Consider the following 25,778-nt stretch of genomic DNA (forward strand, 5'->3'; position numbering starts at 1 on the left):
GATTTATCTGGCTTATGACGAGCGGCTCTGCCCACAGATCAAACATCAGCCCACCTCGAATTTCGTAGAAATTCAACAAAAAACTCTACTACATATATACCCTTCACCAAAGCACATCAGTAATCATTACTCTTCGCCCTGTCCCCTCCTAAAAAAAATGAAGATCGTTGTTTACAGCTCAAAGAAGGTAAACCGGCACCCCACTACCGGTTCATCAGAACCCTATCGATAACCTTGATCCCTTTGTCTGAGATCTCGTTCGTTTATTCGGCTCTAACAGCCCACTTGCAGTACGACATCAGCTCGTTTGCCGAGTGCAATACAACTTCAGACTTGAAGCTTCAGTTTTTAGAAATCCACCTCGACAAGACTACCCTTGCCCTTGCGGCGGGTTATGATGCCGTGTGTATCTTTGTTAACGATGTATGCGATGCGGAGGTTCTCGAAGGACTAGCGAAGTTAGGCGTGGTAAGCGAATTGATCTAGCCATCAATGCCTTCACAGACTCCCGAAACGCTAGATAATTAACAAATCAAACTTATGATTCATAGAAATACATTGCCCTCCGCTGTGCCGGTTTCAACAATGTCGACCTTGAATCTGCTTCCCGGTTTGGACTTCAAGTCGTCCGTGTCCCCGCCTACTCCCCCGATGCAGTTGCCGAATTTGCTGTTGGCATGATCATGACCATCGTCCGAAAGTATCATAAGTCATACACTCGTGTCCGAGAAGGTAACTTTCTTCTCGATGGGCTCCTAGGCTTCAATCTCAAGGGAAAAACAATCGGTATAATTGGTACCGGTAAAATTGGCCTGCTCACTGGGAAAATACTCTCGAGAGGTTTCGAAAGTAATGTCATCGCATATGACTTATATCATAATGATCAGGCGGCCGAATATGGTATAACTTATGTCGATTCGCTTGAAGAGATGTTGGGGAAATCGGATATTGTGTCTCTTCATTGCCCTCTGATGGAAAGCACCAAATATATGATGAATGAGAAAACACTTGGGCAGATGAAGAAGGGAGCATATCTGATCAACACCTCTAGAGGGGCGTTGATTGATTCTCACGCATTGATCGGGTAAAATAATTCCAGTAGCACAAGTGCTTTTTGGAAAATGTCGAACTGACCTTTTTAGAGCACTAAAAACCGGTCATCTGGGCGCAGTAGGGCTCGATGTTTATGAAGGAGAATCTGCCTACTTCTTTGCGGATGGAAGCTCCAAGATCATCTACGACGACAACTTTGCCCGTCTCTTGTCATTCTACAATGTTTTTGTCAGGTATGCCCTCTGCACTCCTCCGCAATTCAAGGCCCGTACTAACAAACACTTGATCACAGCGGTCACCAAGCTTTCCTTACAGTTGAAGCCCTCAAAAACATCGCAGATACAACAATCGATAATCTTGAAACTCTGGCTAGGGGAGGGGTGTGCCAGAATGTTGTCAAACATAACATATAGATTCATTGATCCCTAATTGACGAATATATTATCACGAAGATAAAAGGGCCTCGGATTTACTGGCTCTTAACTTTATAATAACTCTCCCACCATAATACTAGAATATAGTCTATACGTAATCCGGAGACTTTGCGTCTTTGCTAGTAGATTCTTACGGCCAACCTTCACTTTCTTTTGTTTTCTGCTCTTTTCAAATTCTCACATGTAACATTATGTTTTATATCCTATATATAACCGGGTATTCCTAGGCCTAGAGCTAGTCATAGTCCGGGAGCGAACTATTTCCATATGGGTACAGATTTCGCCTGAAATACTGGAGGGGTATCTTCTTTGAATCTGTTAATTACATTATTTGACAACATGCTTTAGTCAAACCGAGTTTTCAACTCTATCCATACTTAAAACAGGTGTTAAGGTTATTTTTTACAAGCCTAGGTGCAATATCCTACTTATCAGGGATGGTCATATCTGCAAGGTCATTGATATATATATGTTAAGATGGGGCCATGTTTTAGGTTTACTTTGCATAAAGCTTTGTTATATAAAAGAGCTGTATTATGCCCTCTATATTATAGCCTAGCAAGTCAACCAAGAAAGTCAAGATCTTCCATTTATACCTTAACAACAGGTAGTCTTTGGTTTACGAGTGATAATATATGATGCAGGTCAACAGGAACCGATCTTTTGGGCCTAAGCAAGATTCGGGCCGAAATTACGTTGGCTCGAGCTGAGATGGTTTTATTTTTGCTAACGGTTGATGATTTTTTTTTGTTTAATTCATTAATACAGCTGATGATTAAAAGTATGAATAAATGTCAAAGTGTGGAAGCCAGCGAAAAGCTTACAACCTATTGAATAATCATTTAGTAGGCATATCATATCTATTATTTAACATTCTACATATCAAGTACTTATTACTAGATCGCGTTTCTTAAATAGAAATTATATGTATGTTTAGATATATACCTGAGGATTGAAAGTACAGTACCAAAAAAGCGGGTGGGTCTAGTGCCATATCTGGAAAAATACCGTAGCGTTACGGTATTATATTGTTGCGGCACCGCCACGGTACAACACCCATGATTCCGATTTAATTCGGAAGTTTTAATTTGCACAATTCCGTATTGGTACAGTACCTATTACATCCCCATTTTTCGTCCTGTAGCTACTGCCTAGGCGTATATACCCCGCAAGTCAAATTTCTCGCAAACCTTAAGCTTGGCATGGTCACATCCGCCCGGCGCACTTAATTGTCCGGCTGGCGTATACCACTACATCTCCTTAACTCAGCGCTAATCTTATTATGGGAGGGAGAAGACGGTGTATTCCGGAATTTATTATATTAGTAACTTTAGCTTATATTATTTCAATTGCAAGTTGATACCATGTACCAAATGAACCCACGCATGCTATGTATACATGTATCTACGGTTGAGGGGGAAATATCGAAAGAGTTCCAATGTGGCTACCATATATATATACGTTGCACGATAAACACATAATTCCTCTAGGCTACATAAGTATTAATGGGCTCTAGGACTTGGATTATAAACAGCAAAAACAAGGGGGAGATTAATCTTAATATATATAAAATACTGAGTGGATATTATATACATGTATTTAACATGTACATGTCCTGATGAATCTTCTCAGACCTAGCTAGCTGGTGTCCTGCGCCGCACCATCTATGACCCCAGCCCCAGCTCTGCCTATTCTGGTGTCTCCACGTTCAGTAGGTGGCTAAGTTTCCTGAATATCACCACACTCACCACACTGTTATAGGCTTAATATGTCTCGGTTTTTGCAAGATCAAATGATCGAAGGGATAATAATGTAATTTACGTAGGGAAGTCTACATGTACGTGTATATATAAGTTCATAGCATACCTACGAAGCAACCATGAGTATGAACAAATCTTATATGGCCTCGACATTCATAAGTGGGAAAAAGATCGGAGTAAATACGAATAGCCAATGATAGTAATACTGATATCATTTCTACTACGTATAATATGTGCGCAGTCATAGCTACCCAATGATGGATCAGATCAGGTGAAATCGAATTATCCAAACCTCAATGTAAGTACTTATTTGTTAGGTGGGTAGGATTAATTAATGTTGAGGTCAGATTTCAGGACTACATATATACATATGCTTAGTGTGTATATTAATACTACGTGTACGTGTACTCTTTTTATTGATATTTTTTTGTGGGAGGTGTAAGGTGTTGAAGTTTATAGTACACCCGCAGGAAAAAAGTGAGGAAACAGCGGGTGCAACCCGTCCGAACCCCAATACAAAATTGGGGATAAAAATGAAAAGAAGTAATATAACTAAACAATAAAATACAGAATAGATACTATGGCCTCTAAACTATATTCACCACCCCCTATGATCTCCCTAGTCCTTTACTACTGCTGCAATTCTCTTTGGCATGCTGTCAATGGTTTTTATATACATTTCCCCCAATCCGGCCTTTCCTACTCTTCCCTAGCTTGGGCTTCAATAACTTTTATGTTTTCATTCGGAGTAGCCTCTATCCACTTTCTAGACTTGTTAAAAGGTATGGCCACGGAATACTCGTGGGGTTGTATTGTGGGTGTGGGGATGTCAAGTTGGAGGCACCCGTTGTCACGCTACTCGCTGTTTCCTCACTTTTTTCCTGCGGGTGTACATGTGTCTTTGAGTGTCCCCATAAAATACATGTATGGAAACTATATCCACAGCGCATTCACTCATCAAAGGGGCGCCGAGTACATTATACCAAGTATAGGACCAATGAGGCCCAATGATCAATAACTTATAAGGCCAACTCACGGCTGCCAGAATTGGACAGTGTGCCGTAACGGTCGAGCATTGGACAAAAAGAGACAAACAACTAATCCCAGTAGCCGTTCTCGGTTCACATTGTATGTACAACCCTCTTACAATGCAAAGTTTATGTCCCATGAGTATATAAAGATGGCATGTTACCCTTCGACAACATGTTAGAGAAAATCAGGAAAGAAAGATCAGTGTTTCACTTTCCTTCCCCGCATCTTCCAAACCTTCGCACCCGCTCACATATCAGCAGAGCCACGCTATCTAATCCGGACCAACCTTCGCCGGCTTCTTATTTTTTTTCTTTCATTATAACCATCTTAATTTTCTATTTTATTCTTTTTTCTTCGTTGTTCAAAGGACAAACGGACAAGGTTCCAACACTACAATTGTCTCCTAACCCTAACCCTAACCCTGGACGGATGGTTCGTTCTTTTTTCTGCCTCTGCCTCGCGTCACCAGTGTTCCCTGCTACTTGCGACCAATCAAACAAGCACGGTTCAGAGCGAACTCAATAGCCCGTGACTTCTGCTTGTTCTTGTAGAATATCAGAATATCGTGCATGCTCCACTGCATCTTTCTACATACTACTTATCCTACTAACAGCGCTTGTTGCACGCGCAGCTCTCTCTGCCTTCTGACTGATTATTCTACTGTCACGTCAGGCAGTCACCTCTTGACATCCTGTAACGTCTTCTCTTGTTTTGTCTACTGAGAAAGCCTGATTTGTCGCGTGAAGAAACATCCCCCGTCAGCTACCACTGCCAACCAACTTAACAAGGACGATCCCACAAAGCTTAAATTCAACGACAGTCCCCAGCCATCTCACCTCCCCCTTCCTCGCTACCTCTTGCTCCAGCACTACTTAAACACAACAGTTGACCCCCCCCCCCCCCTCATCAACACGATTACCATCAACCTATTAAATCCATCCCCACACCCACTCACGCACCTTCGTCATCACCGCCCCCTCCGGCCGCAAACACTGAATAACAACGGTTGGGCATGATTATCCAACTGCCCCGCTCAGTGCGCTACCCCATCACTATCACTGCGCTCCTGAAGAAGCCCAACGATGACATCCCCGTCTGTCGCCGCTGCTCATTTACAAGTATAAAACCATAGTGACTGAGTACCCGGAGTTCGGAGAGGAAGTTCAGGTCGAAAAGGAATTCTCTTCGCAGTACGACGCGCCTATAGAGGGCAGATTGGAGAGGTGGTTCGTCGAGGTTGGCACCGTCATTCAGGATTGCGAGTACGTCCACCCCCCCCCCCCCAAAAAAAAAAAAAACCTCCTCTAGGCTGGTGAATGTAGAAGTAGAGCTTTGGTATTGAAATTCTGTATAGTGTCGATATATTGGAGATCGAAGAGCCGTGTACCCACGCAGTACAATTTGCTGGGCTCTGCTCAATGTGCGGAAAAGATATGACGGAGTAAGATCCTCCCTATGATCCCAGTGGGGGATCGAGAGCTGATATTTGGGGCGGTTTTTGTTCCGCGCGGAGGGGTGTTGAAGACAGGATTATACCTATTTCTCAAACAAGGATCGTGCGACTATCCAATTGGCTCACGACAATACCGGACTTACAGTTAGCTCGGATGTATTACTCTCTTCTCTTTCCGGGTTGCTGTATGGACTTAGGTAACTTGCTTCTTCGAGGTTTCTTACTTACCTGCTGGTGTTTTCTTAGGAGGCTTCACGATTAGAAGAGGACGCAAAAAAGAGGCTTCTCAAATCGAAAAAACTGTCGCTGGTGGTAGATTTGGACCAAACGATCATACATGCATGTGTGGACCCTACTGTTGGAGAATGGAAGAACGATCCGTATTGCATCAACCACGAATCTGTTAAAGATGTCGAGGCTTTCAAGCTTGATGAAGATATAGTGGGTGGTCGGGGGACGTGGTACTATGTCAAGATGCGGCCTGGGCTAAAGCAGTTTCTGGAGGCCATTTCGAAGCTTTACGAATTGCACATATACACCATGGGAACCCGGGCTTACGCACTTTCGGTCAAGAAGATAGTAGATCCTGATGGAACGATTTTCGGTGAGAGGGTCCTCAGTAGAGACGAAAGCGGTAGCATGACACAAAAAAGTCTTCAGCGGTTATTTCCAGTGGATACAAAAATGGTAGTTATCATCGATGATAGAGGCGATGTGTGGAAGTGGAGCGACAACTTAGTGAAAGTACGACCTTACGATTTCTTTGTTGGCATTGGAGACATCAATTCTAGCTTTTTACCGAAACGTCAAGAATTTCCTACCGCCCCGACACCACCTCTTGATGCTGCCCCTGCCCTTACCTCTACCCCTGCCGACCCAGAGAACCCATCCATGCAGCCGGGGGAAGATTTAGAGGGGCTTCAAAATGAGACTCTTGATGGCATGGCGAACAAATCTTCAACATTAGAGCAGCTTGTGAATATGGGAGCAGGTGATGACCAAAATCTCCTCACAGTTCAAACCGAAGATTTAGACAAGGCCATAACCGCACAAAAGCACGACAGGCCATTAACCCGGAAACAGGAGGAACAAGATAAAAAAGACGAGAAGATGGCCGAAAGCATCACCGTGGAAACTATACACACAGAAAATGGCGATGAAACTCCGAGTGAGATTGCAAGACAAAAGCACAGTGTTTTACAAGACCATGATAGAGAGTTATATGCGTTGGAGCGACATCTAACAGCAGTACACAAGGCGTTTTATGATGAATTTGACAGAAAAAGAAAAAGCAATGCCATGGCATCCGTGACCAGAAGACGCCGGCCTGGCCAGAGTGAAGCACGGCTAGATTTGAAGGCCGTTCCAGACATCAAAGATATTATGCCCTTGATGAAACAATCCGCTTTGGGTGATGTGACCTTGGTATTTTCTGGAGTCATACCCTTAGGTGCAAATGTACAAAGGTAAGAAACGCATACTTTAAATATAGTGAAATTTGACTAATCACTCACCTCTAGTTATGATATCACCCTCTGGGCTAAGAGTTTTGGAGCCACAGTTGTTGAGAACATAAGCGGAAAAGTGACACACCTAGTAGCTGCGAGAGTAAGTAATATTCCGCCGTTATCATGGTCCTGTACAATCACTTTAGCCAAGCCTTACATGTTTACTAACCTACCCAAGAGTCGCACTGCAAAGGTAAGACAGGCCGCAGTACGGTATCCGAAAATTAAGATTGTTTCACCGCAATGGCTATGGGAATCGATTTCAAACTGGAAAAAAGAAGACGAGGAACCCTATTTGATCACCATACACCCTGAGGATCGTCACATGGGATCACTAAATGGCTTCGAGGATGATCATCCCGATGCTCCTCTCTTGTCTTCAGAGGACGACTCAGATATGGATGAGGATATTTCTAGCAATCCTGCAGATGAGCTCAACGCGCCGGACATGGCAAATGTAGGCTGGATGGATGTCGACGAAGAGTTTAAGGAATGGATTGGTTCTGACGACGATGGTGACAACGTGAGCGAAAATGAAAGCATGGCTTCTGCGTCAACAGTTAAATCCACATTAAGCCAGAGACGTACAAAGAGGTCCAGAAGCTCAACGCCGCATGAAAATGATGATAGCATTATGGACGAAACGATGGATAAATCAAGGCATAAGAGACAGAGAACTCTAAGTGATCGCTCATTGGAGGCTGCCGCCACAGCCGCTGCAGGTGGTTTATCAGAGACATCAGATGCCGCATTGGAAGACGCGGATGATCATGAAGGTCTTGCTGATGAAGATCATAATGAAAACGACGATGATGATGACAGTTTCGCGGCGGAGTTCGAACGAGAATTTTGGGCGGCGACGGATGAGGATGAAGAGACAGAGGACAAGGACGCAGAGTCAGAGGTAGCCACAGAAAAAGAATCCTTAACAAAAGAGGGCTCCCAAGAACTCATTACTGCTGAGAATGGCGATGTGGTGGGTGAAAAGGATAGCGACAATCCGAAAATTTAAGTTTATGCATCTCTGTTTTGGTCAACTCCTCTTTAACCATCTTTTATAATGGTGTAACTACTTACATACTTTGAACTCGGGTTCCCTAATATTTCTTTTTACGTTTTATGGCTTGCATATCTGTGATATCCACTTCAATACTACAAACCACAGTATACCACATTCAATTATCCCCTTTCAAAGTTTTTATTACCTCTTTCTTACATAATGCGTCCTTTTTATTTATTTTCGGGACTGAAGGTGTGTTGAACTTCGAGAAGAAAAAAGAGATTTCCTTTTAGTCCTCAAAACTATATGTACTTCAATATGCCTGGTCTTTTTCTTTTTTTTTTTTTTTTTTTTGGCTTTCCTATTTGTTGGAGTCATACTTGGGGGTTGGGGGGTTGGGGGGTTGGATAGAGGGGTTTGGTTATTTTTCCTACCTTAACGTGGCATTCGCCCCGTACATTGCTTATCTTCAAGCCTCCTTTTTAACTAGATACATGTATCTCACAATGCAAGTGCTTGGTCATTTGTAAGCAGTCTGTAAGATAAACCAATATCGTTATCGTTTTCTACAAGTGACTACATTTAAGGACCGTGAAACCGGTGCAATAGGGCCAAACACAAAAGCTAGACTTAATTCAAGTGAACCCGATCTCGACCCAAAACGGCGCCGAGGATATTATGCCAATATATATCGGTCTTACTGCCTTATATTCTCTTTAATTACACTAAGCTATACTGAACAGTCGTTAATTAAAAAGTCGGAGTTTTTAGTAAGCATTTGGTTGCAATGATATCCGACTACAGCCACTCAGCAAAAGTGTTCGTGATTTAGTTTTAATGTCACTGCGCGGTGTGGCGCCCGGTAATACTGATGTTATTAAAGTTGAGATTCAAAACAACGAAAAATATATAATATAGTTCGTGACTACGTATAAAAAGAAGATAGGTCATTGATCCTATTCTTCATTAATTTAGGCGCCATTGGTCACTGGGAAAGTCTTCTCTTGGGGGGTTCTCGGTGGTCCGCCACGGTTACATATGGAGAAATGTCTCACTCCGAAATCGGAGTCACGAACACTTTTGCAGAGTGGCTGTACTTAATTAACGCGCGAGTAGAATACGACATAAAATCTAATTGTCATCGTGGTAGTGATAAGATAGATACTAATTTCAATTCATGAAAATGTCCTCAGATGCAAAGAATTTCTGTGAGCTTCCGTACAGAAGTATATGCATTTATAGAATATACTCAGAACACTAAAACTAGGGAGGATGCTAACAAGAAAGTGACCCACGTTCAAGACACTATGAAATTATTCATAAAAAAGGAAACAAAGATGTACTTTTGCAACCTTGCCATTGAGGAAAAGCATGCAAAAACAGACGAAAGGATAGTAAAAAAGATATAGTATGAAAACAATAACAGAAAGACACAGATAATTGATCACCTCTATTCCACGCCCAAACCACAAAGTTTTGCTTCAACTATAGGAGTCGAGCATCACAGCATTACAATCCTTCCATCATTCTACCAACAGGAGCGACAAATTTAGGTTACCCCCCTTTTGAACATAGCTGTCATCCATTTGTATAGAGAACCAAAGAAAGAAAGACGAAAAAAACCCCCGGCCATCATTTACCTAAAGCACAAAAGAAATTCCTTACACTTTCATCCACCAAGACATCTAGATCAAGAACTTGAATTTTGTGCTAGGTTCGATCACGATCGCACCAGCTTCGATCTCAGGCGTACCATCATCACGCAAGTCTGGGTTGTCATCCCAGTACCAGGTATCAGAGTTGTTGTAAAAGCTTTCAGGAGGTTGCATCAGGTTCATGGGAAGCGATATACTTTCGGTAGCCTTGATAAGAATGCTCTCTGTAAAAGAAAATATGTTAGAAGGAGGCCTCGAGAAGAAGAAACAGAGAGGGGTACGTACTAGCAACAACTGGGCCAATGATAAGTGCCAAAAAGACAACAAACATGGTGAAGTAAAGGACGGAGAATCTGATAACTCTCTTTCTTCGAAGCTTGGACTGTTTAGCTGAGTAAATTGGCGGGCGAATTTGGCGGGAAGGTCGCAGCCAGAACAACATGGTTGAGTGGGCAACATCAATGTATGGGGTTATGATCAAAGGCAGCTGAACGAAAAGAATAATGTGCCCAAGAATGAAGTCGGCAGAGAACATGCCGAGTTCGGTGATCTTACACAACAACTCACGACCGGGCTGGGTGATGGCATGGAGTCCTGCTAAGAATTAATATATATCCAGCTGTAAAGTGCACAGGTAGTTACTTACCGAGTCCGTACCACTTTCCACTCCAGAAAGCCAAGTTACTCTGATCGGACTTAAACTCCCTGGTAAGGGCCAAGCAGATAATAAGCTTGAAAAACCACCTTTGGATCGCAACGACGCAAACCATTCCGAGGGAGGCCTTGGCGAAACTGAATCCCTCAAGGAACAACATGACTTCAAAGAAGGCAAAGAGCATAATGACAGCAAGGGCGTGAGCAATGGCAGCAAGGACCGCGCCAAATTTCTTGCAACACATGCCGAAAACAGGGCCCATACAACAAGCCATACCAAAAAGTGCAGCGAGAATACCAGCATTGATGGCAATTGGTGCAAATGCGACAACACCAAGACGGATGATAGAACCAGTGGGGGCGGGAGTCTTCAGGCCTTTGTTGTCCGGGCTGTCTGATCGAACACCCGTCTGTGCGTTGATGAAGAGGTACGGGATTAAAGTGACAACAACAAGAAGAAGCGGTCCGACAAACTCGTTGAAGACGATGTTGGTAAACTTAGCACGGGGGATATCGCCAGACAGCTTCTCGGAAGGATCACCGAGAAGTTTGCGCTTGTAACCAGTGATACGGGTTCTGGAGAGACGGCAAAACGCAATCCAAGACTGATGGTTGGCACGAGAGTTGCCGCGAGAAAGCCACCTGAGGTAATCACGATAATCAATGAAGAAATCGTCCCATGCAAGCTGATGCGGGTTGAAGATAAACGGCGAGATGCAAAGAGCTAGTAGAGAAGCCCAGAAATAGAGCAATTCAGCTCGCCACATTGTCACTGATGCAAAAAGAAGCATGAGCAAAGATCGTGCGCCAAGATAGATCGAAGGACCAGCAAAACGAGAGTAGAGGACACCAAAGGGGATACGAGCTGTTGCAAAACCACGACCGGTACCGATGTATCTGGCACCACCGAAGGCAAGATCTTGAAGAAGTGAGTTGGCGTAAATTTGACAGACAAACACCTCGAAAAACGGCGAGAAAGAGCAGAAATGCTTTCCGAGACGAGTTGCAGCGCGCCAGAAACCACGTTCCGTAAGTTCTTGAAGTACGAGAGGAACGAAAGCTATAAAGAAAACGATGCAAATAGACAAGATGCAGCGGTCGACCCAATCAAGAATTGGTGCCAAGTTTCTACAGCCGGTAGGTGTCAACGCATCGGTGATGGGTTTCTTAGTAACATCGCAAATGACAACTTGGTTCGTGAGTGCTCCGAGATTGATCATAACAAGCATGAAAAGCTGCACCGAGAGAATAATGAACAAATTGTTGATATGGAAACCAGGATGGGCGTAGAAGAATGACAAGAAACGATCGATAGGAAGCTGGGTACCGAGATAGTAGTACTCTCGGGAAAGCATTTGTTCACCCATACCAGTTCCAATCTTGGTTGTGAAGTTAAGAATAGAACCGAATCCCAAATCACGACCCTTACCACACTGATAATATTCGCAGTGCTTGATGCGCCCTCCTCGGATTAATGCTGTCATACCAATGTAAATATCCTCGTTGAGATGGAGACCTTTCTGAGCCTTTGAAACACCACCACGAGTGGTCATGAATACAGCGTTCAAGAAATCAGGATGTCCGTAATGCAATTTTCCACCAATCTGGGCTAGAGTACGAGCAAAGAGAGTACCGAATGTCTGTTCCTTTCCGGCAGCAATATCTCCAAGAATACCAATGTTTTCCGAGAAAATGTATTCACGAGCTCCGAGAATAGCAACTGGGTCAAATTTAACAGGAGGGAGCCCGGGTGTGTAAGGTGAAACGTTATCCACAGTCATTTCCTCGAATTCAGCAAGGACACTGCGAATCTTGAGACATTCCTCCAGATAGTTGTCCTGATTGGCGTCGACAAGTTGGATGTACTCTCCACGGAAAAAGATAACAGCATGGTTCTGGTTGTCAGACTTGCCATCACCAAGAATTGGGTTGCCAGAGAGGAGGACACGGAATTTAGGTTTGCGCAGGCCGTTTTCCATCACTTCGCAGTGACCATCGATGACAGCAGAATAGAGGCGAGGTTCGGCGCCTTCTTCAACGGGGGGTTCCTCGTCAAGATATGCGATCTGCAGGTCGGGGTAAGCGCGAAGCAAGAACTCAGTGTTTTCCATCTCTTCTTTCTTGAATTTGGCGTAACGCTGCATAGAGACACAAATCTTAAATTTACGGCGGGCCATGCGTTCAAGTTCCCTCTCGAGCTTATCAGTATTTCCACCGAACATTTGGACAACTTCAGGGTTCTCGACACGGTAAAGAAGCTTGATAGCACGGCTATAGTTCATGAAACCAGAAATCGTACGGTACAGAGTCTGATGACGAAGGGAAGCCCAGATACGAGTTCGAAGGGTGTATTCAGGCGCGGCAGATTTAAAACCAATGCAGTAGAACGGAAGGTCATCGATCTTGCTCTTGTTGCTGTCTTTCTCGTTCTCCTTTCCTCCTTCCTCGGTAAAGTTAGTGGTCTCATCAGCAAGAATTTTGGTATCTTTAACGAAACAATCCCATTCGTGAGGGTGAAGCTGTTTGAGATATTCCAATAGGGTAACACGCGAGAAAGGATCGTCTTCACGGATAATCTCACGAAGAGAGAACAAGATCTTCTCACTGTAATGCGGGATCAAGACGGTGAAAGTCGGCATGTTGTCAACAGGGAGAGGCTCTGGAATAGGTGTGGACAGAGATTGGGCAAAGAAAGAAATACGACGTTCGGCCTCACTTCCGCTAGGGAAGAACTCGGTCTCAAAAGAATGATCCTCCTGAGAGACGAAGAAAGTTGGCGCGCGCAGTGTGCGTTTGCCCTCTTGTTCCGATGGGACCTAAAAATAATTAGCTAAAGTTGCGATACAACGAAATGTTTGAAAAAAAATACCTGATGATACAAAAGCTTTTGAACGTGATCAATGGCCAACAGATGCTCGCGGTACATAGAAATGACGATTGCGTTCCAGATTTGAGAGATAAGAACTTTAGGCTTGTACTTGATTTCCATGTCGGTGGTGGCCAAAACCTTCGAGTAGATACGCTTGGGAAGACGCGAAAAGATGTTTCTCCAAGGTGTCCAGATAGAGACTCCGAGATAGAAAGAGCGAGCGACTGAGAAGATGGCGTTCCAGATGATGTACCACAGATATGTATCCAAAAAGAACAAGACCAAATCAGTGCAATACATCAAAATAAGCAAAACCTGAGGCTGTCTTGTGCACAGAATCTTTGCAGCTTCTCCGGATCCAAACATGCTATCACCGAGGCAGTTCGAAATCTTCATAACAGACAAGATACGAATAGGGTCACGGAAAGACAAGGTCAAGAAAAAGTATGACTCCACAAGCTTGCATGCAAAGATCAAAACCCAAAGTCCATACGACATCCACATATCGTTTCCGTAAAGACGGGGAAATGAGGCGGTGAATGTTTGACTTGCAACATATTGACGGTTGTTTTTGGTGAGATAGCTTCCAAACAATGCTCCCAGAGGCATGATTGAGAAGAAAAAGTATGTGATCATAGCGACGAAAAATTGGACGATTCCAAGAATATGTGCAATTTTGCCGCCTTGGTTTCCGTCAATCATAAAAACGTATATGCCAGGAGCAAGATTGATAACAAAGACGACAATCAAGAACAGAAGACGTTTTGTCAAGTGCTGTGCACCTGCCCACTGCCTAGGAACGAAAGCCCACTCTGCCAATGTTGCCATAATCATGAGTAATGCTGCAATAGTACCACCAAAACCGACGGAAGACCAACGCGCGGCGGCATAAGGCTGCTGGTTGATACGTTGTTTGTAACCATGGGTATAGATAGACGGAGAGTTGAAGGCAGTATAAAACCAGAAAGAAGAGATATGGATAACCCAGATACGATTGAAATTGGTAACCATGTGCCACCAGGAACGCGTTTCGAGATAAGTCTTGAAGAAGACCTTCTTCCAGTCGACCTCCTTGAGTTTTGTGTACCTCATATTTGTCGGAACGTCCACAAGTCGAGACTTGTCTGTCATAATGATTCTCTCGATACCCTCGGGATACCAGAACAATTGATTGCAGTCGTCATATCCAATGATGCGGTTGTGGTCAACCTCACGGCGGACATACTTACCGTCAACAATCTCGTATCCCTGGTCCCGACAATACTGGTAAAGAGGCGTAATGACTTCGTCGAGGTAGGTACCCTCCCTAATCTCCTCTACCCTAGCTTGGCATTCAGGGGATTGCAAATAGTCGTCGGCACACTTGAAAATGAAGCAAAGCATCTCAGGCATGAATCGAACCTGGTTAGCTTCACCCCAGCACAACAGATACAAGGCAATTTGGCGAATACGATCGTGCTGAGACATGCGGTTCATCTTGGTCTTCCATCTGTATTCGGCAGCTTCCAAACTGTTATCTCCTTCCATTTGAGCTAGAGTTTGTTCTTCACTCGCTTCACCGCCCTTGGTCTTTTTTGCTGCAGCTCTTGCCTTCCGGGTCCTACGATTGGTCTTACCCAGTTTCATGTTGGCGAAACCGACAGCTTCATCAAGATCAAGCTGAGCAGCGAAGTACCATTTTCGGTAATTGGCATTGTCACCACCAATGTAATCGGCATGCAACGACAACAGTGCCTGGTTAGGGGTCATGCGGGAAGCCCTGGAGTCGAGGAGGACCATTAAATGGTCGTACATGTTTCGCATGCTATCGCGTTGAAACCCAAACTTTTTGGTAAGATCTAGGAAAATCTCTTCGATCTCTTCCTTTGATAGAGGAATCTGGTTCTCCGAGGTCCATGCTGGGTAAGGTTCCTTTGAGCGCGCAGCAGCAGGTGCATTGCTGTAGTCCATGCCATAAACAGGTGTTGACGCTCCTGATGACCGATTCCCCCCGTACGACACCTGAGACGATGGTGGACGGTATCCTCGGCCCCCCTGTTGCCCGCCCTCGTATCGTTCATCTCCACGACCGTAGTAGTCCATTTCTGCAGCTCTCGCCATATCGGACCGCATAGTGAAGTCGCTAAAAGTTTCTGAATCGTCTTCTGAGTCATTGCCCCTGCGCTGTTTTCCTTTGCCTTGAGGCTGCTGGCCGGCAGCAGGAGCATTTTGATCTGTGAGGATTTGTTAGTAAAAAAGTCTTTAGGATTCTTTCGAATCTCAAGGATACCGTAGTATTGGTCACCATAGTATTCATCTTCATATCCTATAACTAATTAGTATCATATTTTAAACATTCATACGTGTGGGTTTTTACCTCCTCGGCCATCATTGTAATAACCGTTGTCCCCTGCTGCATACGCGCCGTGCTGGCCGGCATTATAATATTCCCTATTATTCTGTTAGAACGCAGTCGACAAAAACGACTTGTTTTGACTCGCTTACCCTTCGTCATAATAGCCATCGGCTCCTGGTTGTTGCTGTTGCCCATGTGGGTGATCATAGTGTTGACCATCTTGTTGGGGATGTCCGTAGTCGTCCTGGTAGTATGAGTCGGTTTGCTGACCATACTGCTGGTCGTCGTACGGCTGCTGAGGCCGCGCCATGGTGAAAAGCTTCCTCTATAAAATTCCTTGCAGGTCGTTAGATTAAGGTTTAGATGTGGTTGCTGGAGTTGATCTCTCTCCTAGTATAGCTAATTACGCCCAGAGGATGACTTACTCTATACTATGACGGAAGTGATAATTTATTTGTTGTTCCTGGTCTTGTTTACCTATGGGTCGCAACCAACAGTTCTCAAAAAAAGGGGCTCCAAAAAAACCACTACTACAAACGAACGACAGTTGAAAACTGCAGGAGACAATTGAAAGATCAGCAACTTATGTATAGAAGGGGAGGTTGGACTGGTAAAGTGAAGGAGGGCAAGGGCGGCTGTTCTGTTTCCTCGGGAGAGGGGCGCTGGGGGGTTGCTTACAGCTTGGAGGCTCCGGTCAAAAGAAGGCAGGCAATTTCGTGAGATTGAAGTACCACACTATTATTATTATATAGATTCCCTTTCTGAGCGTAATGGATCTAATAGGGATGTAGATACCTATCCTTCGCCAGCGGAAGAATAGGGAGGGGAGAGCGAGTGTCGTAAGTTGGGAGCAGATGAGGGAGTGTAAGAGAAAGAGGGAGAGGGTAGAGGAGAGAGTAGAAGAAAAGAGGAAGGGGTGGATGGATGCAAAGGCCGATGAATAAAGAGCTTGGGAATTGGCAGGAAAGGGGAAGGCAAAAAACTAAAGGAGACGCAGCATGAGGAACCGTAGGCAATCAATCAACAGGTACGACACGGACAGGGAAGATGTGCGTGTGTGGCCAATACAGATTCCGCTGCCGAATGCAATAAAAAAGCCTCCCGGAGAGTCTCGTCACGGACGGCACCTCCCCCCCCCCCCCCCATGCCCACTCATTATTTGCATACATGAACTTTAGTGCTCTATCCTACATACTGGTCCTTGTCCACACGATAACCAACTTTCCCCTTCCAGTATCCCAGAAAACTCATACACGGGCTCTGGGCTCCTTGTTTTCCAGAACCAGGATATGGTTCAAGTTTCGAAATACCTCTTCTTGGGCTTCCCGATCTGTCGAGCCCCGGCGCTTCCATTTCCCGAAAGATAGGCTTCCAGGGGAAACCCTCCGTATGATTGGAAGCATCCTGCAGCAGCAGGGGTTATTTCTTGTTTCAAGAATAGACTTGGATTTGTGGTACTGTACCTACTATTCATTTGGTGTGGCAAGAGTGGCCAGGCCTGAGCTCTCTCAGACCTCATAGCCTGCGCTCGATCATCACTTTCGGTGGCAAGAAGCAATCAATATCAATGAAGATGTTCAAAGATTACATTATGATTGGACCTCGTTGCGAACCCGAGAAAAATCGACCTGCATTTTCTATGTCAGAGTTCGAGGGCTGAATACTGTACCTACTTACATCGAGCGTATGTAGAAGACTACTTGAACCTTTGGAATTTTAGCAATGCCTCCTGGAGTGAAGATATATATTATTCGTTTAATACTCAGAATACTTACTCAAGAGTACCGACTGTATTTGTAGAGTACCTACCTGCTGTAACACTTCTCCAAAGAATCAGACCAGCAAGGAAAACTCACGATTCTATAAATACTTACAGCAAGAGAAGTGTCCCACGTCATCTTGGCACGGGAAGTTTTGAGCCACGCTGGATGGACCTGCAGCCCAGCGAGAGAATGATTGGGAGAGACAGCTTCGCCAAAAGCGATTATGGTCTCCGTATGAGTAGAGTACATACATCAAGCGAATACTGTAAGCGACTTTGGCACTGGTCCATGACTGTAGCGGAGCACAGAAAACACTCCGGTTATCGATCCAAATTTTATCTGATTCATTATTTACAATTTGGGTCCACACTGATAAGAGATCAGAGTGCGCTAGGTCCATGTCTCGGTCACAAACGGTTTTGGTCCACCAACCGGTCCAGCATCTATTTACCAAGCAACCCTGGTTGATGACAAGCCAAAGGAGCAGCCTGTTTCAACGAAGGACGGAAACGACAGCGATCCTCCTGGAAGAGCCGGCATGTCATGCGAGAGGTGCAATTACATGTTTCCTGCTCCTAAATATCCCTAGGCTCTCAATGGTTCTAAATCTCTCTGTAGCTAGCGTAATTTGACATTTGAAGTTTGGGATCTGTTAGACTTACGCGTACACAGTTCGGCATCTTTATCCAGAGGCATTCAAAGAGTGCTACTTCCCGCCAAGTAGTGACATTCTTCTCCCATCTTTCTCTACATTCCTTTCCAGTGTGTGTGTGTATTTCCTACATCTTCTCGACATTCTTTCTCTTCAATTTCGTATCACAAGTATCTTTTCCACACATTCGCTATCACCCGCTCAATTCTTGTGTGCGTTTGGGCTTTTTTGTCTTGGTCTCTTGCCTTTTTGTAGCACAGCTCTGCCGTTTTTCTCTGTTCGTGATCTTGGCTGCCTGTCATCCCCTATTTTGGCCGGTATAGCCTTAAGCAACAACACTTATTGCATCAATCAGCCCTCGGACACTCTTGGCTTCCGATAAACAGTGGTAGTTGTTATCTTGGTTAAAGATGAAGGCTCCATCATTTACCTCCTTGGCTGTAGTAGCCAGTGCCCTCGTTTCAGCCGTTTCCGCTGCTGATCTGGACCCCATTGTCATCAAAGGGAGCAGTAAGTCCTCTATTTCCTTCGATTAATCCGCCGAGAATACTGGCTAATAGAAGTTTTACTTTCCCTTGGTAGAATTCTTCTTCAAAAGTAATGGAACACAATTGTAAGTTTCACCTAAATACATTTTATATATACTATACATACATGTATGCAAATGCAAATGCACTTGATTAACTGACTCTGCTTTTAAACTTTAGTTTTATGAGAGGTGTTGCCTACCAAGGCTCTGTCACAAACTCTAGTGCAACTGATACTTTTGTGGACCCGTTGGCGGATGCCGATGGTTGCAAGAGAGATGTCCCATTGCTTGAAGAGCTTGGTACCAACGTCATTCGTGTCTACGCCATCGACACTACTGCCGATCACACAGAATGCATGCAATTGCTTAATGATGCTGGCATCTATGTTGTGAGCGATTTGAGTGAGCCAAGCCAATCTATCAACCGTGACTCCCCAGTTTGGGACGACACGCTCTACACACGCTACACCTCGGTTATCGATGCTTTAGCCAATCATACCAACGTTCTTGGCTTCTTTGCCGGTAACGAGGTCTCTAATAATGCTTCCAACACTAATGCTTCCCCTTTCGTCAAGGCAGCCGTGCGCGACATGAAGCAATACATTAGTAGTTCAGGCTATCGTGATATTCCTATCGGATATGCAACCAACGACGACGCTGGTATTCGCACACAACTGGCAGATTATTTCAACTGTGGAGATGCCAGTGATAGTGTGGATTTCTGGGGTTACAACATCTACTCTTGGTGCGGCGATAGCTCATACACCGAGTCCGGTTATGATGTTCGCACAACTGAGTTTGAAACCTACAATGTCCCTTCTTTCTTTGCCGAGTACGGTTGTAATGTATTTGCACTGCGTAACTCGCTTGATTAGACCTTTACAGAGCTAACATACCTTTAGGAAGTTCAACCACGTCCCTTTACTGAGGTTGAAGCTATCTACGGCAAGAACATGACATCTGTCTGGTCTGGTGGTATCGTTTACATGTATTTCGAGGAGACAAACAATTATGGTAAAGATTCTCCTCAGCCCACCAATCTTATCTCATTGCTAATACGTTTAAAGGTCTTGTCACCATTGAATCTAACGGCGATGCTAAGACTTTGACCGACTTTAACAACCTCAAGACTGAGCTTGCAAAAGTCACCCCTACTGGCGTTGAGATGGCATCTTACACTCCAACAAACACTGCTGCCCGCTCGTGTCCCACTAGCGATGCTGATTGGTCCGCTGCCACTAATCTTCCACCTACACCAACAAGGAACTTTGCACTTGCATGTTGTCTTCTTTGAGTTGTGTTGCTGCTTCTTCGGTTAAGGACACAGACGCAGCTGACCTTTTCAGTTACATCTGTGGAGATGCTGGTATTGACTGCGCTGGTATCATTGCAAACGGAACTACTGGTGTGTACGGTGCATATTCTATGTGCAGTCCTCTTGAGCGCTTGGCATGGGCCATGAATGCATATTACGAGGAGAACTCATCTTCATCTGACTCTTGCAGTTTCAGTGGAAGTGGGACTACCCAGGTTGCTGCTACTGCTACGGGTAGCTGCTCAACTCTTCTCTCGGAAGCTGGTGGAACTGCTGGTACTGGAACTGTTACTTCGCTCCCTTCATCCACTGCCAAGACTACATCATCTACATCATCCGATGCTAATGCTGCAGGCTCTGTCTCTGCTCCCACTGTTTCTGTCGGTGCTTTCAAGATTGGCGCCTCTATGCTTGTCACCATGCTTGGTGGTGTTGCTTTGGTTCTCGTTTAATGATATTGTACTTAATATGGACGGATGTGTACAGACTTCTGGCGGCATTTTGGGTCGAAAATAACCTAAGGGTCATGCGAGACATTTTATTTGTGTTGGGTTATTTTATGTTTTCTTGCATTTTATTCTTGTTAATTGATTTTGCATTGCTCTCCTGTAGCTGGAGACTGTTATTATACGAAAATTTCACTAAAAAAGAATTACCAACTGTACATGTACATATGTACGTGGTACGGTTTTATTAGACAATTCCTTTGCTCTGATTGTCCCTGACCAACTTACTGGAAGTGAGCGATCGAACGTGACATACCACTGAGGATCAGGCACCAAAAAAGCGGTATCAAGCTTGCATGAGTTAACATCGGTACCAAACCTATCTCAAGAAGACCTGTGCGTACTTCTAGAAGCTCGAGGGTCAAGGGTTGACCTAGGAATCGATAAGTGCACTTTACCCTTACACGATGAAGTGCATTTCGTAAAGTGTATTAATCTCCGAGTGACGTGCTATGATGCTCACTATCGGAACGACAAGCGCCTTTAATCTCAAATGCCATAGCCATGGTGGGGGCAGTCTAGGATAGAGTGGAGATGGAATATTACCTGGAGCAATACTTGCTATTGTTCAGAGTTCTCGTTGACCATCAGCCTTACGCAGCACGTATGTAGAGTAGAGTACTCTGCCAGGGGTCTCTTTACACACTATTGCACACCCGAGGCTCAAAAGAACCAGCCCACAGGTGTTTTCTCGGGAAGAAAAAGATACCGCCCCCGTCAAGCGGCACGTTTTGACCAACCCAACCTTGTAACCATACCATCCCACCCGGTTGGCTGGGAAGTGGTGGTCGCGGCGTCAGAGCGTTTGATTTGTTTACTATCCGGCGGTGGCTTATACGTGTGGGGGCCGCGCGTTGTTTAGCGTTACTTTGCACCGCCCACCTCCTACCACCTGCCTTTTGAGCTGGAAACAAATCATCTACCCCCAGGTACTGGGGCTTCATTCCTAGTATCGGGTACCTTGCAGTGAATGGTGTTGGCAGAGGCACAGCGGGGGATTTCCCCGGGGGGTTATGCGCGATAAAGGTTGTTTACAAAGAAACAAGCCATGGTTAGGGGGTTTATTGCTTGATACGAGCTCCCTCTGCCTCCACGAAGCTGTGATAGCGCAGATGATGGGGGTAAGAACGTCAATCTCAATACGAACGGCGTAGAATTAAACCTTGGTTGTTTCTTCCAGAAAGGGTTTATGGCCGGAGTGGTGGAGGAGGAAGCAGTATAACACGAAATAAGTATATGAGAACTGGCCCAATTGGTGATTGTAGATTCAGGAGTTGTCGTAAATAGAAATCATGGGAATACACTTACCTTTTGAACATATGGGAGTTTCTTCACTAGTACTATGTACAACCTCCACGCGGTGTCACAGACCCACTTTCTGTGACTCGAGGTCACATATCCCATGTACATAAGCTTCTTGTGTCTGATCCGCCAACAGGGAAAGCCCCTTCTGAGACCTTAGCGCGCGACTCTCCCCTTCTGGAATGTTGGCAGATCGGAGCGGCTCCTTTGTCCGAAATGAACCCTACGTAGCACACCTCTCACTCCCTTCTCTCCCTCCTCCCACGGGGTATTTTAGTAGAGTGCTGTAAAGTGCATGCATGCGTATTTTTTTTTCAGTGGCCAGACGGGATGATGCATCTCGTCTGGGTTCCGTTTGGAGGGGGGGTTCGTGATGCACGGATGATACGTATACTACTAGCGCTCAGACTGTCTAAGGTGAAGCAACTTCAAGATATGTATGAGAGAGTATTATCGACTCTACATACATCCTTAGCTTTGCAGATTTTTATGTACCTTTGGTATATTCTGCCTACGCCTACAAGCTTTGCTGTACGTCGCAGTGGGAACAGGTCTCACACGCTGTTCGGACGTGGCATGTCTTGCCTGTCGGTTCGCTCGCTGGCTCACCGTGAATCACAGATAGCGAAGGCTCCAGTGAAACCAATTTTTTTTTTTTTTTTTTTTTTTTTTAGCTTTTACTATCTAGCTATCGCGATCTCCGTAGCAGAATCGGGGAGAAGTGAGGACAACTAGTCTCCCTGTTATTTAGATTTAGGTACGATAGCGAACCGCAGATTAGGCTCCCAGAGTATGGCCCACCGAACCGTTCCAATCGCGTTCGAGGAACGGAGGTGCTGCTGCCAGCTCCAGAAGCCTAACACGGGAAGTTACTGAGGTTAGTTTCAGGAACGCTCACTGGCCCTGACAGGCTGCTTGTTGCTACAGCAACCTTATCACGTGCGGACGACCCACTTCGAACCTTGACGTTGCCGTACGAGTATCGTGTGCTACAACGCGTTCACAACTGGAGTTGAAAAAAACCAGCCCAGGAGAACAAGAAGGAGCTCGCCATATTATCTTCATTACATTACTGGCTACCAGCAAGCAAGCTACCATGTCCGATCCTGGCATTGACTACTCTAGCGATGAGCTCCCGGACCTACAGCTGCTCCTCGAGCAGAGCTTAGTAATGAAAGGGAGGGAAATTACGCCGAACCAGAGCCTCCCGCCGGCCACCCTGTTTGATCCAGCGACTCCACCCCGGGAGACGACGAAGAAGAAGTCTCAGTCGAAGGTTCCAAAGATTGCGACGGCAGGGACTCCAGATACATCCCGACGACTTCCAAAAGAAGCCACCGCTGCCACGGCTAAAAAGCAAATTAGAAAAGCTACTACCACGACAGCGGTGGCTGGGAGACAGAAGGAGAAGAAGTGGGATGGCGGGCATGTAGAAGCGGTGACATCCACCACGCCGGCGGCAGAAGGTGATTCGGGTTTGTAATAACATACCTGTAGATTTTTATTTGTCATTCTTTGTATATAGGGCAAAATAACTAATTTCACATTCCTTGACATATTCCCAAGACTACGCATCTGCGGTTGAGGAGGTGACTGTAGCAGAACCTACACCAGCGCCCAGGCGACGACGCCTGATACAGAAAAAATATCTACCCAGCAGCGACGACGATAGCGATGAAGAAAGGAAGGAATTAGAGAAGCTACGACGGAGCTTTGTAGACCTCACAGGCTCCGATTCAGAAGATGCGCCCTCCCAACCTCCACGTAGTCGGTCTCCGGCGTCTCAAGCACCTCAGGCAGCTACAGTACCTCAAACGATTTCCTCTGAGGATGACCTTGAGAGCTTCACACTACGGTAGTACGTTCTCAAACTCCAGAAGTAGTTCTTTGTAGTACCTGACAGTATTTCACAGCTCACCGCCGCGCTCTACAAAACCGCGGAAGATAATACCACCAACGGCCCTAAAAGTAAAGGAAGCACCGACCCCACTCCGCAAGCTCAATTCCCCCACCAAGCTCTTACCAAAGATGCCACCTTCGCAGCACCGCAAAAGTAGCGATGCATTCTGGGATCAGGAGGTCGCCGACAGCTGGGTTGATACTCATACGCCGTATAAAGTTCGCGCTAGGCCACCAAGCAGCCTCGGCCATAATGATGTAGATATAATCGCCGAGAAAGGCGGAGATGACGACGAGGATGACGACGACGATGATGATGATGATATTGTAGAGGTTGAAGATGATAATTGCCATGAAGAAGAAAGCGACGAAGAACGGGCCCCGTCACCCACAAAGCGCATGCCCGCGGCAAAGCCGAAGCCTAAAGAGAAGAATACAGAGTCAAAACGGGCCTTCAATGCCCGCAAAAAGCAGCTCGCGGAAGACTTCTTTAAGACTATTGATGAGAAAGTTGGCAAGGGCGAGATATCACAAAAGACTGCCGCTACAGGCGGCGTTAAGATAGTATGGAGCAAGACGCTCCGTACCACCGCTGGGACTGCAAAATGGCGGGCCGAGAAGCTGCAAAATATCTCCGCCAGCGCGGCGATGGAGCATCCACTGTCCACTGCACGGGTGCGACACCATGCTACTATCGAGCTGGCCGAGAAGGTCGTTGATAGCCAAGGTTCGTCACAAATGCTTCTACAGATGTCCTGACCTGACCGAAAGCTGACGGTCCACATAGAAAAATTGTACAACACAATGTGCCATGAGTACTGCCATATGGCAAACTACATGATCAGCAATGTCACCAAGCCTGCCCACGGCGCTGGGTTCAAGCGCTGGGCTGCAAAGGCCACACGCGAGTTTGCGCATCTCGGTGTCCATGTCACAACCAAGCATAGTTATGAGATTGACGCAAAGTTCAAATGGACCTGTCAGACGCCTAATTGCGGGCAGGTCTACAAGCGACACTCAAAGTCCATTGATATCACACGCTCTAGATGCGGCGCCTGCAAGACAGGATTGTTATTGCAGACGCACCCGCCGCTGCGAGAGAAAAGGCCTATTACTGGGTATCAAGCGTTCATGAAAGAGAATTTTGGGCGGATTAAGGCACAAAACCCGGGGGTGCCACAGAAGGATGTCATGAGGATTGTGGCGCAGGCATATAGAGAGGCTAAGGAGGCAGGAGCGGTAGAGGCGGTTGGAGAGAATGAGGGAGATTTAGAGGTCATGCTAGGCGAACTCAAGGTTTGAGGGTGTGAGAATATTACAATGAGGCGTATGGTTTGGTTTGGTTTCGTTTTGGGCGTGATCGTGTCCGAAATTTTGACTGGTTTGATTACCAGATTGTATGCATGTAGTCTGTAGAAGTGCATAAACTACTGTTTCTCACGTCAGAAGCTAAAATATGATTCCATCCATTATCGCATCGCACGTGTAATTGAAACTTTGCAGCACTTCTTCCAGAATCAGCAAGTGAAGGGTTCTCAGCTCTGATCAACTTTTAGCCTGCATATGGTCATATGGACTAAGAATTCATCACTTATGCTGATACCATCGCTGTACTGAACAGCAAAACCCATTATACCCGGACCCGGTTCGCTGAAGATAAAAGGAAAAGTACCAGGTCGCCGGATAGACTAATCCTGCAGTTGACAAAGATCACCGGAATGATGTGTACTCTAGATAGGGATTACTTTTTTAGAGAAAAATAAACTTTTTCTCTCAGCCTCGATCACAAACCCTGAGGTTCTGATAAGCTCCCAGAGAGAGTTTTGATAGGGTTGATAAGTCTCACTGCGCATGATCTTAGGCTGCTTACTAAGAGGACCAATGACACAGAGGTTTCAAGCGATCTTGCATTTCAACACTTTTTGTCTCGGTATTCGGTAATGTACACCAAAGGGCGAAAGTGGGCTATGCACGTGTCATATAACTACTTCATGTATGTGTTGTGTGTGTTTGAGATGCCAAATCCACTTGCATAAACATACCTACATGTACGTCTCTG

General features: G+C 45.4%; 6 protein-coding genes across 6 annotated transcripts; 4 read left to right on the plus strand and 2 right to left on the minus strand.

Annotated features, from left to right (window-relative positions):
• Positions 1 to 157: 157 nt before the first annotated feature.
• On the plus strand, positions 158 to 1,466 carry LAJ45_04265 (uncharacterized protein; the record flags this gene model as incomplete). Its single annotated transcript, XM_046113845.1, has 5 exons — positions 158 to 187; positions 292 to 468; positions 552 to 1,084; positions 1,143 to 1,286; positions 1,346 to 1,466. 5 exons carry the CDS (start codon positions 158 to 160, stop codon positions 1,464 to 1,466), a joined length of 1,005 nt encoding a protein of 334 aa, XP_045972947.1.
• A 3,895-nt stretch (positions 1,467 to 5,361) lies between these two features.
• LAJ45_04266 (uncharacterized protein) lies at positions 5,362 to 8,252 on the plus strand (the record flags this gene model as incomplete). Its single annotated transcript, XM_046113846.1, has 7 exons — positions 5,362 to 5,397; positions 5,447 to 5,541; positions 5,634 to 5,720; positions 5,804 to 5,888; positions 5,979 to 7,198; positions 7,253 to 7,340; positions 7,419 to 8,252. The coding sequence occupies 7 exons, from the start codon at positions 5,362 to 5,364 to the stop codon at positions 8,250 to 8,252; spliced, it is 2,445 nt and encodes an 814-aa protein (XP_045972948.1).
• A 1,673-nt stretch (positions 8,253 to 9,925) lies between these two features.
• Positions 9,926 to 17,227, minus strand: LAJ45_04267 (uncharacterized protein; the record flags this gene model as incomplete). The annotated part of the gene is made up of 14 exons (XM_046113847.1): positions 9,926 to 10,008; positions 10,093 to 10,119; positions 10,181 to 10,489; positions 10,542 to 13,365; positions 13,419 to 15,631; positions 15,688 to 15,723; positions 15,775 to 15,848; positions 15,903 to 15,997; positions 16,044 to 16,089; positions 16,179 to 16,230; positions 16,292 to 16,307; positions 16,432 to 16,488; positions 17,007 to 17,157; positions 17,217 to 17,227. 14 exons carry the CDS (start codon positions 17,225 to 17,227, stop codon positions 9,926 to 9,928), a joined length of 5,994 nt encoding a protein of 1,997 aa, XP_045972949.1.
• A 115-nt stretch (positions 17,228 to 17,342) lies between these two features.
• On the minus strand, positions 17,343 to 17,916 carry LAJ45_04268 (uncharacterized protein; the record flags this gene model as incomplete). Its single annotated transcript, XM_046113848.1, has 4 exons — positions 17,343 to 17,381; positions 17,431 to 17,459; positions 17,529 to 17,573; positions 17,628 to 17,916. 4 exons carry the CDS (start codon positions 17,914 to 17,916, stop codon positions 17,343 to 17,345), a joined length of 402 nt encoding a protein of 133 aa, XP_045972950.1.
• A 662-nt stretch (positions 17,917 to 18,578) lies between these two features.
• LAJ45_04269 (uncharacterized protein) lies at positions 18,579 to 20,464 on the plus strand (the record flags this gene model as incomplete). Its single annotated transcript, XM_046113849.1, has 6 exons — positions 18,579 to 18,678; positions 18,751 to 18,781; positions 18,876 to 19,542; positions 19,600 to 19,711; positions 19,765 to 19,924; positions 20,044 to 20,464. The coding sequence occupies 6 exons, from the start codon at positions 18,579 to 18,581 to the stop codon at positions 20,462 to 20,464; spliced, it is 1,491 nt and encodes a 496-aa protein (XP_045972951.1).
• Positions 20,465 to 22,916: 2,452 nt separating this feature from the next.
• Positions 22,917 to 25,021, plus strand: LAJ45_04270 (uncharacterized protein; the record flags this gene model as incomplete). The annotated part of the gene is made up of 4 exons (XM_046113850.1): positions 22,917 to 23,295; positions 23,387 to 23,678; positions 23,734 to 24,446; positions 24,507 to 25,021. The coding sequence occupies 4 exons, from the start codon at positions 22,917 to 22,919 to the stop codon at positions 25,019 to 25,021; spliced, it is 1,899 nt and encodes a 632-aa protein (XP_045972952.1).
• Between the last annotated feature and the right edge of the window lie 757 nt (positions 25,022 to 25,778).

This window comes from Morchella importuna, assembly GCF_003444635.1.
Source record: "Morchella importuna strain M04M26 chromosome Unknown Morimp01GS010, whole genome shotgun sequence".
Taxonomy (NCBI): Eukaryota; Fungi; Ascomycota; class Pezizomycetes; order Pezizales; family Morchellaceae; genus Morchella; species Morchella importuna.